Source organism: Canis lupus, chromosome 24 (genome assembly GCF_003254725.2).
Source record: "Canis lupus dingo isolate Sandy chromosome 24, ASM325472v2, whole genome shotgun sequence".
NCBI lineage: Eukaryota > Metazoa > Chordata > Mammalia > Carnivora > Canidae > Canis > Canis lupus.
Window position 1 is genome coordinate 21,599,333 of NC_064266.1, and position 16,989 is coordinate 21,616,321.

The window sequence follows — 16,989 nt, forward strand, 5'->3', positions numbered from 1 at the left end:
GATGGGAGGGGGAGTGGACAAGAGGGTGAGGGATGAAGGTCTGAGGTATCATATGACTCAAGGGGGACTTCTAGAGTGCTCTTGGGGCCGAGTATAGGTCAAAAACAGACATCAAGGCTCTTGTACTAGGCATCAGGCATGCAAAGGTGAATAAGATTCAGTCTCTACTTTGAGGAGCTCCCTAGGGAAAGATGGATATATCTCTTCATGGACACCTTCACCAATTCATTAAACAAGATTTCGTTGTTAACTATCCCATACAAGTGCTATGCCACATCCTAGGGATATGGTGTTGAGCAAACCCAGCCCAGTCTGTGCCCTCACAAAGTCTGTTCTGGTGGTGGGAGAGAGAAAAAAGCAAAGAAGTGGTTGAGTCCAGATAGTGATAAGTGCAAAGGAGCAGATGAACAGGGTGACCAGATACACAGCCATTGAGAAAGGATGAAGGCTGCTTTAAAGAATACCTCTGTGAGTGAGGAGGAGCCACCATTCAGAGACCCAAGGAAAGACTAGTCCAGCCAGGGCCATGGCCCTGCAGTGGGACAAGCTTGGGGAGAAGCTGGCTTGCAAGCCAAGGGGAGGGTCATGGACAGAGGTGGAGTGAAACCAATCATTTCAGTATCAGATGGGAAGTAAAGATAATACTAGCCACTTTTTATTAAATGTTTACTGAGGGCCCAGCCACTATGTTAATAAGTACTTTACAGACCTGTTAATCCGTCAAGATCTACGAGCTTTAAGTTAGCTGAGGTCATACAACCCATTGTCTTAACCACTATGCTGTGCTGCCTGGAGAGGAAACAGGGTGATGTGGAGGTACACATGGTGGGGGGCTCTGAACCATTGGGGGTTGTTGAAGGCAAAGATGCCTGGGATAAGTCTTGAAGTAGGAGTGGGAGTTAGGGCAGAGTGGGGCATTGCAGGCAAAGGGAACAGGAAACAGCCCCAGTGGAGGTATGGAGGCTGTGAACTGATGACAAAAGTAGCAAGCAAGCAGGGGCAGCGAGGTAAGCCTTGGGTGGATGTGAGGCTGCAGACGTCAGGGGGGCCCAGACACCGAGCCGCTGTGGTGCTATTCTCCCTGGAATAAAAAACGATATGTCCTTTGGCTATCCGTATGCATCCCAGTGGCTCTTTCCTTCCCCTACCAGAGGAGTGACCCTCCGTGTGCCCCTCTCTGGATAGCTGGGGTGGAGCTCTGTTCAGCAGAAGTCCCAGAGCAGCTGCACAGCCAGTTCCCACTGGAGGAAGCCATGCACGCCAGCCATCCCCCAGCAAAACTCCAAGCCCAGGAGGGCATGTAGCCCAGGAGACTGCACCAGCAGTGCTAACGCCTCTTCCTCCCCACCCGTCTTTTTCAGGCATCCTGAGCATGATCATCATTCGGACCCTCCGGAAGGACATTGCCAACTATAACAAGGAGGATGACATTGTACGAGGTCTTGGCTGGGGAGGAATGGACTTGGGGAGGGAGGGCAGACTAGCAGTAGAGTTCTGGGCTACCAGACTGGGGGACAGGGTGGTTGTGGTGGTGGTGATGGTGTTGGTGATGTATGTGTGTTTCATAGAGTAGTTTGAAAAGGAAAAAAAAAATGTTTAATGACCCAAAATGATAGAGATAAGTGTTGTTCTAATTTCTAAACATAAAAGCAATAGCAGAAATCACAAGAAGAAAACTTAATGAATACATTAAAAATTTGAAAACTAGGGGCACCTGTTGGCTCAGTCATGGAGCCTGCATCTCTTAATCTCTGGGTCGTGAGTTGAAGCCCTATATTAGGTATGGGGACTACTTAAAAAAAAAAATCTAAAAACTGTTCTGCATGTCAGAATATATAGCTAAAACAGAAAAGTGCCAGAGATTACTTATAACAAACTTGAAAAAGGTTGTAGTTAAGAGAGCTGGTTTTAAAAAGCCCCCAAATCTCTAATTTGAGAATGAACAAAAAATTTACTGACTAAGAACTATACATGGCTAATAAACATGTGAAAAACCATTTTTATCTCAGGGATAACCACCCTCCCCTCCCAAAGGACAGATTCAAACAATTATGAGAAGACAATTTTGGACCTTCAAATCAATCCAAGTGTGTTTTCATATAGTACTCATTGTCAGCAAGGTTTATGTGAGCTAAGGCCCTGCACATGCCACCCATGCTAGTGTAAATTGGTAGTTTTCTGAAAAGTTATGAATTGGCTGTACATACCATGAACTGTCAAATAGTTAACTTGCTTTGACCCAGTAATTCTTCTGGAATTTTCAAAGGAAAACATCAAAACCACAAGGACTCCAGAAATATTTCTTACAACTTTATTTATATTTTAAATAAACTGAATGTAGCCTGGTATTCCATAATAATGGATGTTACGGTAGAGTTGTGCAATGGAAATTGTACAGACATTAAAATACCAATTGCAAAGAGTACTTATTAGAAATGAGGAAATGCTCTTGATCAAACATCATTTGAAAAATAACAAAGTATGCAGTAAAAACACTGGTTCCAATTTTAGTATTTAAAGATTATATATACATATGCACATAAACATACACAAAGGGTTAAAGGAAGTGCATCAAAACATTGGTATCGTTAAATGCCAGGGGTAAAAAAAAATAAATAAATGCCAGGGGTATAAATTACTGTCTTTTCTATGTCTTTTGTTTTTTTTTTTTTAATTTTTGAATGTTTACTTATGAGTTTTAGATCTTTTGTTCAGTATTTCCAGATTTTTAAACAATTTTCTATTATAAACATTTATTGCTTTTTGTTCATTTGAATATCATGCCAAATGCCATAATTTTTTTCACTTTTTTATTACATAAAAGCACATATTACTTTTATAATCAGTTAAAAAGTTGCTTCTGAATCTTACCACTCAGAAATTCTCACAATTAACATTTCAGTGTGTTGATGTTTACATTATTTTTCTGTGCACCAGGCTTGTGGAATTTGGGGAGGAGGTTTGCCTCTTAAGTAGCTGTAAGCCTCATTTTTGTGCCCTCCTTTTCCATGTGATAATTCTCTGGGAAGCACTGTCTCATGTTACTTACACTCCTGTCAGGGCGGTGGCTGGTTGACACCTGAGGGACCCTCAGCCCTAGTCGGGGCGTGGGTCCTTGGGGCTGGTCTATGCAGGAGCTGTCTCCTCTGGACCCCAGGAAGCAGCCTCACTCCTGACCCTTTGCTGCAGGAAGACACCATGGAAGAGTCTGGGTGGAAGCTGGTGCATGGTGATGTCTTCAGGCCCCCGCAGTATCCCATGATCCTCAGCTCCCTCCTGGGCTCAGGCATTCAGCTCTTCTGTATGATCCTCATCGTCATCTGTGAGTGGGCCTGGGAGGGCTGGGCATGGGGTCCTGTCACCAGAGCAGCACAGGCCTGATGAGTCTGAGAGAGGGGTGGCCTCCCCCACTGCAGAATGAGACATGTTGGCATCACTGGGCAAGACAGTCTTCCTTGCCAGCAGGATGGCTGGGTCCTCTCAGCACCAGGCCTTGGTAGTTTGGTGCCCCTCAGAGCTCTCCAGCAAGTACTATTGATCACCTACTATGTCCACTCCATCTGCAAAGCCGTGGTCAGGTATTCAGTGACTCAGCAAGTCAGCACCAGGATTGGGAGGGGAAATCAGTCTACCTAAATTTTTTTTTAACCATTTTTACTAGTTTTTAATTGACATGACACAGCATAAGTTTAAGGTATATAGCATATATATGCTATATGTATATATTATGAAATGATCACAGTAATTTAGTTAACATCACCACACATAGTTACATAATTTTTTTTTTCTTGTGATGAGAACGTTTAAGACCTAATCTCTTAGCAGTTGATCTGCCTAAGTTTTTATCTCAGCCTCATGCCGCTAAGCTTTGTGACTTTGGACAAGTTACTTAACCTCTGCGAACCTCATTTTTCTCATTTGAGAAATGGGTAACCAAGCTCTGCCTCACAGGGCTGATAAGGCAGACAGAGTGAGCAGGTATTTGTAGTGGTCTCAGCTCAGTGCCTGACTGGTCGCAAGTGCTCTGTGGGCTGGAAGCGGTGGTGCAGATGTGGCCAGCTGGTGCTCGGCAGTAGTGAGCTCAGCTAAGACCCGTCTTCTCCTGTAAAGAGCAGGGGAGTTTGCTGTCAGGAGGGCCAGGGGAGAAGGAAACCTCATCTGCCCTGGGGGCTGGGGCCAGGGACCCTGATTGTCTCTCTTCCTTCCCGCTCCCCCACAGTCGTGGCCATGCTCGGGATGCTGTCGCCCTCCAGCCGGGGAGCTCTCATGACCACAGCCTGCTTCCTCTTCATGTTCATGGGGTAGGTGTGTCTGAATGGACTCCGGGGCTGGCCCAGGCTGCCTGCCCTCCGGCTAACAAATCCCCTTGGTGTGGACCCCTGCGATTTCCCCACAGGGTGTTTGGTGGATTTTCTGCTGGCCGTCTGTACCGCACTCTGAAAGGCCATCGGTGGAAGAAAGGAGCCTTCTGTGTAAGTGTGCTAACTTCCTGCCAGTGTTGGTGTGGAGCTGAGAAGCTTCTTCCTGGGCTCCTCAGCAGTATAGGCAGTCTGTGGTGGGGGTTAGCACCAGAGTAGCAGCGTGATAGAGTGGGGGAGCACACGCCCCAGGGTAGGGAACACTGGGCTCTCACACAGGCATCTTGGGACTTCTGAAGGCCTCTGCTGCTACATCCGTGAGAGAAGCAGATTGAATATAGGTGATTTTTAGCCTACGTTGTCTGATTGCTCAAACAAGAGAAGAGATAGAGGATTCAGAATAACAAGATTTAGGCAGCAACCCTCTGTGTCAAAGTTTAAGGCCCCAAACTGGTAGCTGGGCTGCTGGGAGGACACCCTACCCAGAGTAGAGAGAACTGCCTGCCAGGGGCAGAAGAGGCCAGGCCCATGTTGCTCTCAGCCCATGTTCCAGACTTTGGTACCTCTGTTTTCTCTTCAGGGAGGACAGTCCGTGCCCTGCTCTGTCCTCCTGGTAGTCAAGAGAGTTTGGGGCAGCAGCAAAGACTAGACACTGGCAGATGCCTGGGACTTGACCCCACCTCCCAGGGAGCCTGTGCCGCTCTCCCAGACAAACGAGGCCCCTCAGACCCCAAGAAACCCCTGTGCCAGACTCAGAGAAGCCTGTGGTCCTGATGTGCTAAAACCATTCCCCCTCTCTTGAAAGCCCTAGGAAAACCAGGCTGTCTCTGGTCTGGTCGCCACACCCCTGGCACAGAGTCCTCACTATAGAGAGCTGTGAAGGTGACTTCTGGAAGGATCAGAGAAAGGCCCTGAATTGTTGATGCCTCGAGCATTTTTCTCAGGCTGTGGTACAGCTACAGAGCTGTGGAACCCAGTTCCAATGTCCCCCCAGCACAACTCTTCCCTGGGAGGCCTCCCACAGGTAGCCCCAGATCTTCCCTCCGCCAACCCCACACCAGACTCCCACTTCTCTGCCCTACACCTGTTCCCTGCATCATTCACCCAGACCGTCAGGCCAGAGAGCTGGGTTGCTTCCTTACCTCCTGCTCCCTTCGGCCGACCTCTTCTCAGACAACAAGTGCTGAGGGCTTTCCTGTCAAATAGTCCCTGAATTCCCTCCCAGCTCCAGCTCTGGCTCTGGAACTCTTGCCCAGGTCTTGCCTAGACCCTTGACTGTCCTAGGCATCCCTGGCACCTTTTCCCTGGTGCTGTGCCTCCGTCCACAGGTGGGCACGTGCCGTGGCCTGCAGCGATGGGGGTACCCCACCACTCCTATCCCCTTCTAGCCTGTGCCAGGCACACCGCTCCCTTACTCCCCTCACCTCGTACTGTAGGTCTCAGCTCCAGTGTCACCCTCTAGAAGCCTTGCCCCTTCTTTCCCCAGTCTGACTCCCAGGGAGCCCAGGCAGGGGCCTCATGCCTACAGGTAGTGCTGTGAAAGTGGTTCTCCACTTATGAGTCTGTCGGCCTCACTGGAACTTTCTTCCTGTTCTCACTCCCGGTGTGTAGTACAGTGCCCAGTCTAACTTTGGCCAGGAGGGCAGACAGGAATGCCTTCCTATACAGCAAAGTAAAGCAGGAATATTCAGAGAGGAAATGACGTTTGAGCCAGGCCTTGAAGAGGAGGGTTTCAGATGGAAAGAAGCAGCTGGCAGGGTGGCCTGGAGCTCTGGAATCTCCTAGATCCCCACCCTGGCTCTGTTCTGTTTCAGTTTCCCCATCTCTCCTGTAGGGGATGGTTGCACCTGCTCTCAGGGTTGTTATGTGGACAGAAAGAGACTGCGTGTAAGGCCCTTGGCCCAACATTAATACTCAGGTGGCAGATACCCTGAGATGTTGATAACTCTGCCTACATGACAGCCCAGGGACAGCGGCGACATGAAGGGGCAATGACCAGTTACCAGGTGTGGGGTAGTGGCTCTGAGTCAAAGGTGAAATTGGCATTGGAGGTTGAGTGCCAGATTGCAGGGGGCCTCGGGCATTGTGGTCAGGGGCCTTCCCGGATGCTGAGGCAGCCACAGCAGTGAAGGAGGCTCCTGTAGATCTGGGGCTTTGGTTCCAAGTGCCTGGGCCCCAGCCCAAGAGATGGTGACAGGATGGAATATGGGGTAGGGGCTTGGCCTCTGGAGTCAGACTGCTTGGTTTTGAACCTCCAATCCACCCTTTCCTGTATGAAGTTGGGGTGTATATTTAACATTGCTGGGTCCCAGTGTCCTCTTCTTTAAAAGGCCCTTTCCATCCAGGCCCGTAGTGAGGATGAGGTGAGCTGGTGTGTGTGGGGACCAACACCTGCCACCCTGAAGCCTCAATTAAAGCTCACCCACCTCTCTAGGCAGTTTGGGTTGAGGCCCACACACCCATGTTTTGTAGAACTTTTACTCATTCATTCCTGTTCAACAAATGGTTGTTGAGAGCAGTTACTGTGTTCTAAATGCGGGGTGTACATCAGTGAACGGGGGGGAAACACTCTTCCCAAGGAGCTTACAGTCTCTGGGGGTAAGCAGACATCAACCAGGTAACTGTCCCTACTCACAGACTAGGATGAGGGCAAGGAACAGACAGTTCAGGGCATGCTTTCTGGAAGTAATGATCCTGGAGTGCTGGGACCTAAAGGACAAAGAGGGTTGAGAGCCTCAAGTCTGGGGGTCCCACGGGAACAGCTGGGAGCTCCCTTGTTGCAGCTCCCCAGCCTGGTCTCTTTTGCTTCCAGACGGCAACACTCTACCCTGGTGTGGTCTTTGGCATCTGCTTTGTTTTGAATTGCTTCATCTGGGGAAAGCACTCATCAGGAGCAGTAAGTAAGGGGGGGGCCAGCTGTGTTCCGACCCACCCCAGCAGGTCACTTCCCACTGTTCTCTTCCCTTTTCTGAATCCCCAGAGTTCTGTTCCCAGCCCTAGGGTCTGAGGACTACCCAGGGTTTCCCCCTCCCTGCCCATCCTATGGCCTCTGCTCTGGCCCTGGCCTTCATATGGGCTCTTGCAGACAGCTGGCCAAAGCTCACTTCTCTAAAGGGAGACTTCCACAGTCCGGGGGCCAGCTGGGGAATCTCCCTGTGCCTCAGCCAAGGGAAAGCTGCCTCGGGTGAGTTTATTAGGTCAGGATCCCAAACCAGGCTCTCCTCTTCCTTGCCCTGCCCCTTGGCACAGGGATCCTGCCAGCCGCAGTCACTGCTAGCAGCTGCCCAGGACTCACTGAGTGGGGGTGGGGACAGGGGGCTTAGATCCCAGAGCAGGGCTGCAGTGGAGGTGGGGCAGGCATTTGCCAGCCCAGTTGTAGCGGATAGAACTGCCTCCCTCACCTGCAGTTGCCCATTTATTAAGGTTGTCAGGTGAAGCAGAGTCCAGGGAGCCAGAGGACTGGCTCTTTTGCAGCAGTTGGGAAGCCACCTTCAGGAAAGACAGAGTCATGCTCTTCCTCTCACTTCCTCTTTTATACCTTTGTTCCTTCTCTCTTTCAACATTTTCCTCCCAGTTACCAACCACTTATGATAAACACTCATTGTGGAAATGTTGGAAAGTACAGAGAAGTTGATGTAATTTTTAGTATATGTTTTTTGCAGTCTTTTTAGCTATATTTAAAATAGAATGATGTAACTTTAAAATTATCACAAAATAGCAAGCATTTGTATTGTGCTTACATTGGAATAAGTATTATCCTAAAAACACTTTGCACATGTTAATTTGCTTCTTCCAGTTTGCATAATTCTTGAAAAAATGTAGTACTGTTTAAAGAAATGAAAAATAAGTTCTAACCCCTACATGCCATCGGAGGAACTACTATTAATTTTTGGGCACAGCCCTCGTAGGCACATAAAATACAAGGATTGAGATGTTTTTGTTAAAATGGAGTCCTATACATACAGTTTTATTACCTGCTTTTTTTACTTCATAGTATATTTGTGGTTTTTTATTTTAACAAAATTGGGAAGACACAATTTGTGCACTTGGTCTTTTCCCTTTTGTCTCCAGGTCATATACCACATAATTCTCCTTCATTCTGGCCTCATCTTCCCCTCTTGTTTTCAGTCCTTCTTTGTTCTTTCCCCAATCCCTCCCTGGATGACAAGCTCCTCTGGGATGCTGTGGTTTCTTCTTCACTTCACAGCCCAAATGGTCCTCCATCTGCCCTCTGCTTTTCCCTGGGGCTGCATCAGCCCCCAGAGGTTCTGGCCAGGAGCCTTGTGGGGGGCATGTCTGCAGGACCTTCCCCACCATGGTGACCCTCCTTCCAGGGGACTCACTGGGTCTTCCTTCCTCCTGCACTATCCCTGGCCCCAGGCATCAGTGCCTTGTGGGGCCTCACGGTGCTGTGCCCGCAGGTGCCTTTTCCCACGATGGTGGCCCTGCTGTGCATGTGGTTTGGAATCTCCCTGCCCCTCGTCTACCTGGGCTACTACTTCGGCTTCCGCAAGCAGCCATATGACAACCCTGTGCGCACCAACCAGATTCCCCGGCAGATCCCTGAACAGCGATGGTACATGAACCGATTTGTTGGGTGAGTTTCTGGTGGGGGCAAGGCCGACACTGCCATGAGCCTTTCCTTAGGAGGACGTGGAATGGGTACCCTCCCTGAGGGATATTGTGACATGTTCTGCAGCTCCAGGGTGCTCTCATAGATTTTATGAAAATTAACTTCGCACCAGGTTAACTTCACTCCAGCCAGACCTGGTATTGGCCTAGGAACCAGGACAGGGAAGGGAGGGGTAGAAAATTGCAGGTGAGACAGATTAAGACCATCACTTGGATCTAGGCAACTCACCCCAGCTCTCTATACCTCAGCTTCCCCATCTATAAAATGCAGAGAACGATGCCCACCTTGCCACCCTCTCAGGAGGCTATAATGGTATGAAAGCATGCCAGGGAACTAGAACCACCACAGCTGTGTGAGCACAGTTCCTTATACTACCTGGGAGGAGTCTGGGTCCCCCAGTAGTGTTAACCCTCACCTTCTGCTGCAGCATTCTTATGGCTGGGATCCTGCCCTTCGGTGCCATGTTCATCGAGCTTTTCTTCATCTTCAGTGTGAGTAGCATTTCTCCCCAGGGCTGGGTCAGCCCCAGGGGCTTGGTGGGGGTGCTTCCCCATCCCTCCACACATAGCCTGCTGCCTTCCCCCTACTAGCCTGCCTGGTCCCTAGTCCCTCCATTTATGTGCTCTGCCTTTTACTGCCCTTGAGATTTCAGACAGGCCCCTTCACCTGTCGGGGTCCACACTCTTCATGCCGAGATAGGGCTAACACGCCCACCCCTCAGAATGGCTTGGAAGGATACATGAGATAGGCCATGTGTGGGGGGTCTGGTATGTGGGAAGTGCTCAGGAAATAGGAGCTACTTCAATAATGTTGCAGCCAGGCTCCACCATTGGTAATATCATGGCCTCTGCTTGGAGTTCCAGTTCCCCACTCATCTTGACCTGCTACTCAGAACTCTCAGGAAAGTGTGGGGAATGATTCCTAATTCTCAGGATCACTGTGAGGCTGGAGTGAGACTGTAAAAGGCACATGCTTGGCATTCAGGCAGTACTTGTTAAATAGCGGCTATCATGAGGATAATGTTAATAGCCAAGCCAAGGTTGAAGTTGGCAGAAGGGCTCCTCAGAGCCATCTGCACCTAGCTGACTGAACTTGGTCCCCTGCACCAAGTCTGTACTGGACAAGCAGCTACTGTTCTGGAGTAGTCTAGCTCTGCCTAGGAAAAGGGTCAGAGGACAGGTTGGCTGCTCCCCACCCCCGGAGGCCACCTTACTCTGTGTGACCCTGGGCCAATCACCAGCCTCTCTAAGCCTTGACTTCCTCATCCGTAAATGGCTTACGTTTGGAGATGCACATAAAGCATGTGGCACCATGCCTGGCCTGCAGCAGGCTGCCCCTAAGTGGTGGTGGCTGCTGTGTGATTTTGATTGGAGTGGGATTCATTATTTTCCCACAAGCTGTTGAGTTTAGGCAGGGGCCCACTCATTGTAGGGTCAGCCATGCCTCAGCCCCTCCCTAAGAACAGCCTGGCTCACCCTCTGCTCTAGGAAGGAAAGGCCAGTCAGAGCCACATGCCAGGCCCACAGGCCCCAGTAGTATCATGAGGGTGTCTCCATTCTTGCCCTGGTGGCAGGTGGTGTGCCACACATAACTGAGGGATGGCTTTCTGAGAACAGGCAGCCTATGCCAAGGGAAGGGGTCACCGGGGGGAGGCAGGCTAGCTGAAGGTCAGCTGTGATGTGTCCACAGGCAATCTGGGAGAATCAGTTCTATTACCTTTTTGGCTTCCTGTTCCTTGTCTTCATCATCCTGGTGGTGTCGTGTTCACAAATCAGCATCGTCATGGTGTACTTCCAGCTATGTGCAGAGGTGAGGGGAATGGGGCCAGGAGTTGGGGGTGAGGACAGTTGGTCCAGCATTGAATGGGTCAATGAAGCTGTCTGGGTTTCCCATGTGGGCTCCCCTCCTGCGATGAAGTCTTGGGAAAGTACTTCACTGAGCCTCCATTTATTCAGCTGTAGACTGGTGTTCATGATCCCTACCTTACAGCATAGTCACGTGTAATAGTCATGGTGACATGAGAAAAGGTCAGTAGGTATGTCAGTGGAGTCCACTCCAGTAGTGGTTTCTCTAGTAATTGGCGCACTTTAGGTGACCTTCCTTCCCTCTGGGGATCAGCTCTTGGCAGAGCCCTTTGACAAGGGCTCTGGGACAGAAGCCCTGGGCTGAAGCCCTGACTCCTCCGTTAATATCTCTGGTTGGGCAATTGCTTAACCTGTCTGCACCTTTCTTCCCTCATTGTGTGACAGGGCAGTGATAGTACCTAACTCGGGGCTGCTACAAGGAGTGAATAAGCTGATTCACGTATAGCGCTAGAATGGTGCCTGGCACTTGGCAGGCACCGTTTGCTCAAGAAATGTTATTACTTTCTTTTGCTGTGGTCTTTGGTGATTTTTTTTTTTTTTTTTTTGAGATCTCATCTATGAACAGTAAAGCTCACCCTTTTTAGTCTTCAGTGAGTTGTTTTTTGTTTGTTTGTTTGTTTTGTTTTTTTAAGATTTTATTTATTCATGAGAGACAGAGAGAGGCAGAAACATAGGCAGAAGGAAAAGCAGGCTCCCTGTAGGAAGGGAGCCCAATGTGGAACTTGATCCCAGGACTCCAGGATCACACCCTGAGCTGACGGCAAATGCTAAACCACTGAGCCACCCAGGCGTCCCTTCAATGAGTTTTTAGAAATGCATACAGTTGTGTAACCACTATGGTTATAGATATAGATATAAAACATTCCCATCACCCCAAATATGACTGTTCTTGCCTAAGGTCTTTAGGTCTCAGGCAACCATGAAACTTGGGGAAGATTCTACACCTGGAGATAATGACTCTGCTCTGTTTCCTTTTCAGGATTACCGCTGGTGGTGGAGGAATTTCCTAGTCTCCGGGGGATCTGCATTCTATGTCCTCGTCTATGCCATCTTTTATTTTGTTAACAAGGTACTGCCCTGTGTGAGGAAGCCCCCATCCCATTCAGGGCAGGTTGGTGGAGAGGAGGGTGCTGGGGAAAAGCCCGAGTGTGAGTCTCTCCTACCAAGAGTAGGACCAAAAGACATTCTGTTGTAGGAAATGCATCTTTTTAGGACAGAGAGAATTTATGTCCTGTGTGTTTGTGAGACAAAAGCCTTTAGGATAAGTGACAGAATATTACATGCAAAACCTGTGAGATACAGCCAAAGCAGAACTTATACGAAATCTCTCACCTTGCATTGCTACTCATAAGAAATAAGAGAGGCTGAGAAGGTGGTACTTACCTCAAGCTAGGGGGGAAAAAAAGCAGTAATATGAAAGAATACAGAAAGTAGATGAGAAGGAGCTAATAAAGATATAAGCAGAAAATGCTGAAATGGGCTTTAGTGCCCAAATTTAGGAACTCAGGTACACCCACAGAGCTCACTGCCCCCAAGGGTGGCTTGAGTAAGAATACAGAGCCCACTCACCACGATAGTTGTGGTAGGTTCATGCGTGACACATAAGCCAGATGGGCCACTGGAGGGGTGTAGGATCACTGTGGTGGACTCTTCACTTCCAAGGCTGCCACTAGAGACAGGCTCACCCGCTGTGCTTCAGGTCTCCAGAACCCAAAAACAGGCAGTCCTCTGCGTGCAACCAGGGTATATTCCCAAACCAGAGTCAGAGGTCAGTGGTTGAAACTTAGAATGCCCTTTCACAAAATCGTCAGTCAGAAAGGACTGCGTGGATCATCAGTGGTTCTCCACCCTGCTTCCAGTTGGCTGACCGTGCTCCTCTTTCTCATGGAGCTCAGGGGTCAGCAAACTATGTGCTGGTGGGCCTATTTCTATAAATAAGTTTTCTTGGAACACAGGCATGCTCATTCATTTACATATTGTCTATGGCTGCTTTCACACTATAGTGGCAGCGTAGAGTAGTTGTGACAGAGGCCACACGGCCTGCGAAACCTAAACTGTATGATCTGGCCCTTTAAGAAAAAATTTGCTGACCCCTGCTCTGCCACATCCAGTGACAAAAGACACTCCCTCCTGGTATCTTCAGTCTCTCTGGCTATCTCCTGTCATTATCAAGGTCTTCCTTGATTCACACTGAAATCTACCACCCTGTAACTTTTGTCTTTAGGCCATAGTCATCCAGAACAAATCTAACTTCCCTCCTCTAAAGCCCACATTCATCAGAACTCAAGCAGAAAGTGATTAAAACTGAATTCCAGCTGACTTAATCAAAAAGAGAACGTATTCACTGGTATACCTGGAAGAGTCTAGCTTCAGGCATGGTTAGACCCAGCACTTCAAATGTTGTTGAGGCTCTGCATCCCCGCCTCAGCTCTGCGTGTTTTCTTGGCTTTTGTCTGTACGCAGGATCTTGCCTCCAAGTGGAAAGATGCCAGTGGCAGCCTTAGTTCTTTTTTCAGCTTCACTGCCCTAGAGCCAAAAGAACATGTTTTCTCTACTGTCAAGTCACCAATCCCAGGGAAGAGGCTCATCTCACTGTTCCTCAGGTCCAGTGAGATGGTGCACTCTGATCGACTAGCTTCAGTGTTGTATTAAAACTGACAGCCCCAGCAGAACCACGGAATAAGGAGCGGGTAACTCCAAAACCCAGGAAGATAGAAGACAAGGGACAGTGTTGGGCAAACAAAACCAGCTGCATGGCCTCCTAGACTGCCCCCAGGGTCATCTCACGACCTCCTGTTCTTCCTCCCTGGGCCCCAGTCTTCTCTGTTCTAATGACCACCCCTAGTCCCAGAGTCTGTCTATAAAATGACAGCCTTGGCCTGTCTGAATTCTGAGGGCCATTCCAGCCGTGCCTTTTTACCTCGTTTCCTTCCTGGTCTTAATCACTGGCTTTACCACTGCGATGTCCCCTGCCTCCCTCTTGCCCTCTCCAGCCATGAGAAAGCTTGTGAAACGGGAAGATTGAGCCTACAAAAAATGGCCTTCATCCCCTAAGTTTGAGGATATTTGGCCTTGGGGAGAAGGTCTTTGTTGATTTCTTCTGAGTTCCTGACATTTGTGACCATGCGTCTGCTCACGAGCCCTGGCACTGTCCCCACTCCAACCCCGGTGTGCCAGGCAGGTCTTGATACCAGCAAATACAGCCACCACACAGGTCCCTGACATCTCTGCCAGGCCACTGACTCTACAGAGGAGTCCAGTGTGCTCCAAGATTAAATCCCTGGGAGATGTTGACAGTAGTGGCAGAAGCGTTGTCAGGAGGTGAGGACCATAGGCTGGCTTTGTTGGCTCTCTGCTCTTTTAAGCTGGGGCCCTTGTATGCCTGTCTCCTCCCTCCACTCCTGGCAGCTGCTTCAGCCATCCAGGAATGTCGCTGTGCTGTTCTGGGGACTGTGGAGGGTGAAGAAGTGACATAGCTGTGGCCATTCCTGTCTAAGACATTCTGGCCCTGGCCCCTGAAGTCTCCTCTTGTCTCCCAGGGAGCACCCAGGATGCTCCGGGATGACTCGTGCCCCTTCGTCCCCCACAGGAAGTGGCCTGGGTCAGTGGAATTGGGCAGTGGACCCCCACCCCTCCAGCCCCAGGTCTGAGGCCCACGTCCTTCTGCTTCCTAGCTCTGTAACTGTGGGTGGCACCAGACCCCTCTGTGCCCCCTCTGTGAGTGGGGTTAATAGTCTACCACGGTGGTTATGAGGGCCCTGGTGCTGACAAAGGCTCGCCATGGCTCTGAGCCCTGCCTGCCCCTCACTGCCCACCTGGAGCGAGCCCCTTCCCCTTGCCAGCCTTCAGCTGTTCCACAGGATCAGTGAGAAGGTTGGGGGCCCCCAGTTGGCTGTGGTAGACTGGCACTAAGTGTCCACCCCTCTCTTCTCTCTCTGCTTGTGCCCTAGCTGGACATCGTGGAGTTCATTCCCTCCCTCCTGTACTTTGGCTACACGGCCCTCATGGTCCTGTCCTTCTGGCTTCTCACGGGCACCATCGGCTTCTATGCAGCCTACATGTTTGTCCGCAAGATCTACGCTGCTGTGAAAATAGACTGATGGGGTGGACCATGGCCAGGCCCACTCCATTCACGGACAGGAAGCCACTCTGCGTGGGGAACTGCAGGCACGCAAATAAAATAACTCCTGCTCCTTGGGAATGTAACTCCTGACAGTGTTCCTGGATCCTGGGGCTGCGTGGGGGGCGGGAAGGCCTGTAGATAAATCTCGGACTTTTCTTCATCATTTTATTCTAGTTCTGTGGGGGATGAGTTTTTTGTGGGTTGTTTTTTCCTCCGTGCTAAGAAAGTTCCCTCCAGCAGGAATTCTCAGACCTGTTTATTCAGGTTTATTTTTTTGGTTGGGGGTTTTCTCCTTAGTTTTTTAACATATGGATCCAGGATGGATAAATCACCATGACACTGGGTTTTGGTCACTGTCTCCACCTCAGTTCCTCAGGCTGTTGGCCACCCCACGATTAACTGGAAGATGAAATGCCTGGCCTTCTAGGGCTTCGATGAGGTTTCTAAGCCTCTCATGGCCCCGCCTCGTCGTTGATGCTGCAACGGAGCACAGCTCTAGCCTGGACGCACATCCTCCGTGCCAACCAGCCTCTACCAGCCCAGTCCCTCATTCCTCTCTCCTCCAGCCTCCTCCCAGGGCTGCCCAAGGCAGGGCTTCCAGCCAGGCCTCCAGATCAACCAAGGAAAATCCCCTGGAAGTACTTGGGGCCAAGTGCCCCCAGGACAGCGAGACTCACCCCTGCTCAGAGCAGTGGGAGTTTGCTAGAGAAGAGAAGAGACTTGCAGTGAACTATTCGTGCCAAGAAACCCTGGATCCAGGGCTGAGTATTTACAGTCAAGCCAAGCATCCACATGTCTTTCTGGAATGAGGGTCCTCACCCCCTCAGGATTACTCCCCAGTACTTTCCTTGGGGGGTTGCTGCTCTTTGCAAAGTCTGCTGGTGGCGGGCCCTCTTCTCTCCCACTTCCTGGGCAGAATAAGGCCAGGAGGCCCCCCGCCCCCCCCCCCCCCCCCCCCCGCCCCATGCCCTCCTTTAGGTGGCTGGGGAGAGGCATTCTCTCCCTGATATCCCCAACCTCAGCGCTCGTACCCAGCTCTTTTAGCCAGCTCCACCCCCTCTGCCTCCACCTCCACCTCCCATCTGATTCTTGCCTCCTTTGGGGGACATCCAGAAAACTGCTTGTGGGAAGGAAGAGGGAAGGTCAGTTCTGTCACTCTGTCCCCCATTCCCAGGAATAGGCAAGGAGCTGAGTTAGAGGTTGCTAACCTGGCAGGCCTGGCTCCTGTGTCAGCACTTAACTCCCTGCGCACCCCATGCATGTCAAAACATTTGTTCTTAAGTTGCAAGAGACCAGACCCACCCTGGTATTAAGGCTTAAGTAACAGCCACTCACCCTTGCTTCGGCCCTTTGGGACTCCCACCACAAGACAAAGCTCAGGATGCTAGGAACACATCCCACCCCCTCAACACCCTGCACCCCGATTCCAGATTCCTCCAGCTGCCCCTACCAATTCCACCAATCAAACCAGTGAACTTCTCGACCTTCCTCACAGCGACTCCATAGCTCCAGGCAGTGTCCACCAAGAATCAGGTTGGAGAAAAGGGAACCCAAGCAGTGGAGAATGATAGTGCAGGCTTTTGTTCATCCAAATCTCGGATTTTTTTCCCTAAGAGATTCTCTTTTGGGGGGTGGGGGAGTAGGGAAATGGACTCCTCAAAAAGGGTTCAGATGTCATCAATTTTTCTGACTTTTTTAATCATCATCATTATTATTTTTAATTAAAAGATGCCTGTATGCCTTTTTTTGGTCCAATTGTAAATAAATATGCCATTGTCCTGTTGTCATGTCTTTGGAATCTCTTGCAAGGGTTAAAAGCCTGAGGTGAGACAACTTCCCCAGATGGGTGGAGCTGATGGGTTTCCGTCAAAGCTCCATCTGCTCAGTCCTTCCATCCTGAATCACAGGCATCTGCCCCACTCCATGAGTAGGAAAGGGCAGTCAGGTGTGAGCTTTGGTAGCAGTGAGACCTGGTTTTAGAATCCCAGCTCCAGTATTTTACTGCCAACT

General features: G+C 50.0%; 1 protein-coding gene and 1 long non-coding RNA gene across 2 annotated transcripts in view; one reads left to right on the plus strand and one right to left on the minus strand.

Annotated features, from left to right (window-relative positions):
* The window catches only part of TM9SF4 (transmembrane 9 superfamily member 4), a 50,448-nt gene extending 33,686 nt beyond the window's left edge, over positions 1 to 16,762 (plus strand). The window contains exons 9-18 of the mRNA XM_025469671.3: positions 1,362 to 1,432; positions 3,190 to 3,322; positions 4,220 to 4,301; positions 4,397 to 4,472; positions 7,171 to 7,254; positions 8,780 to 8,955; positions 9,419 to 9,482; positions 10,681 to 10,800; positions 11,836 to 11,925; positions 14,807 to 16,762. Coding sequence (XP_025325456.1) covers positions 1,362 to 1,432; positions 3,190 to 3,322; positions 4,220 to 4,301; positions 4,397 to 4,472; positions 7,171 to 7,254; positions 8,780 to 8,955; positions 9,419 to 9,482; positions 10,681 to 10,800; positions 11,836 to 11,925; positions 14,807 to 14,956 — 1,046 coding nt within the window. The 3' untranslated portion in view covers positions 14,957 to 16,762. The remainder of the gene's footprint in view (positions 1 to 1,361; positions 1,433 to 3,189; positions 3,323 to 4,219; positions 4,302 to 4,396; positions 4,473 to 7,170; positions 7,255 to 8,779; positions 8,956 to 9,418; positions 9,483 to 10,680; positions 10,801 to 11,835; positions 11,926 to 14,806) is intronic.
* On the minus strand, positions 10,681 to 13,546 carry LOC125753481 (uncharacterized). The gene is made up of 2 exons (XR_007405438.1): positions 13,210 to 13,546; positions 10,681 to 12,584 (listed from the first exon to the last, which is right to left on the minus strand). It is a non-coding gene; the product is annotated as an uncharacterized LOC125753481 (long non-coding RNA).
* Positions 16,763 to 16,989: the final 227 nt, after the last annotated feature.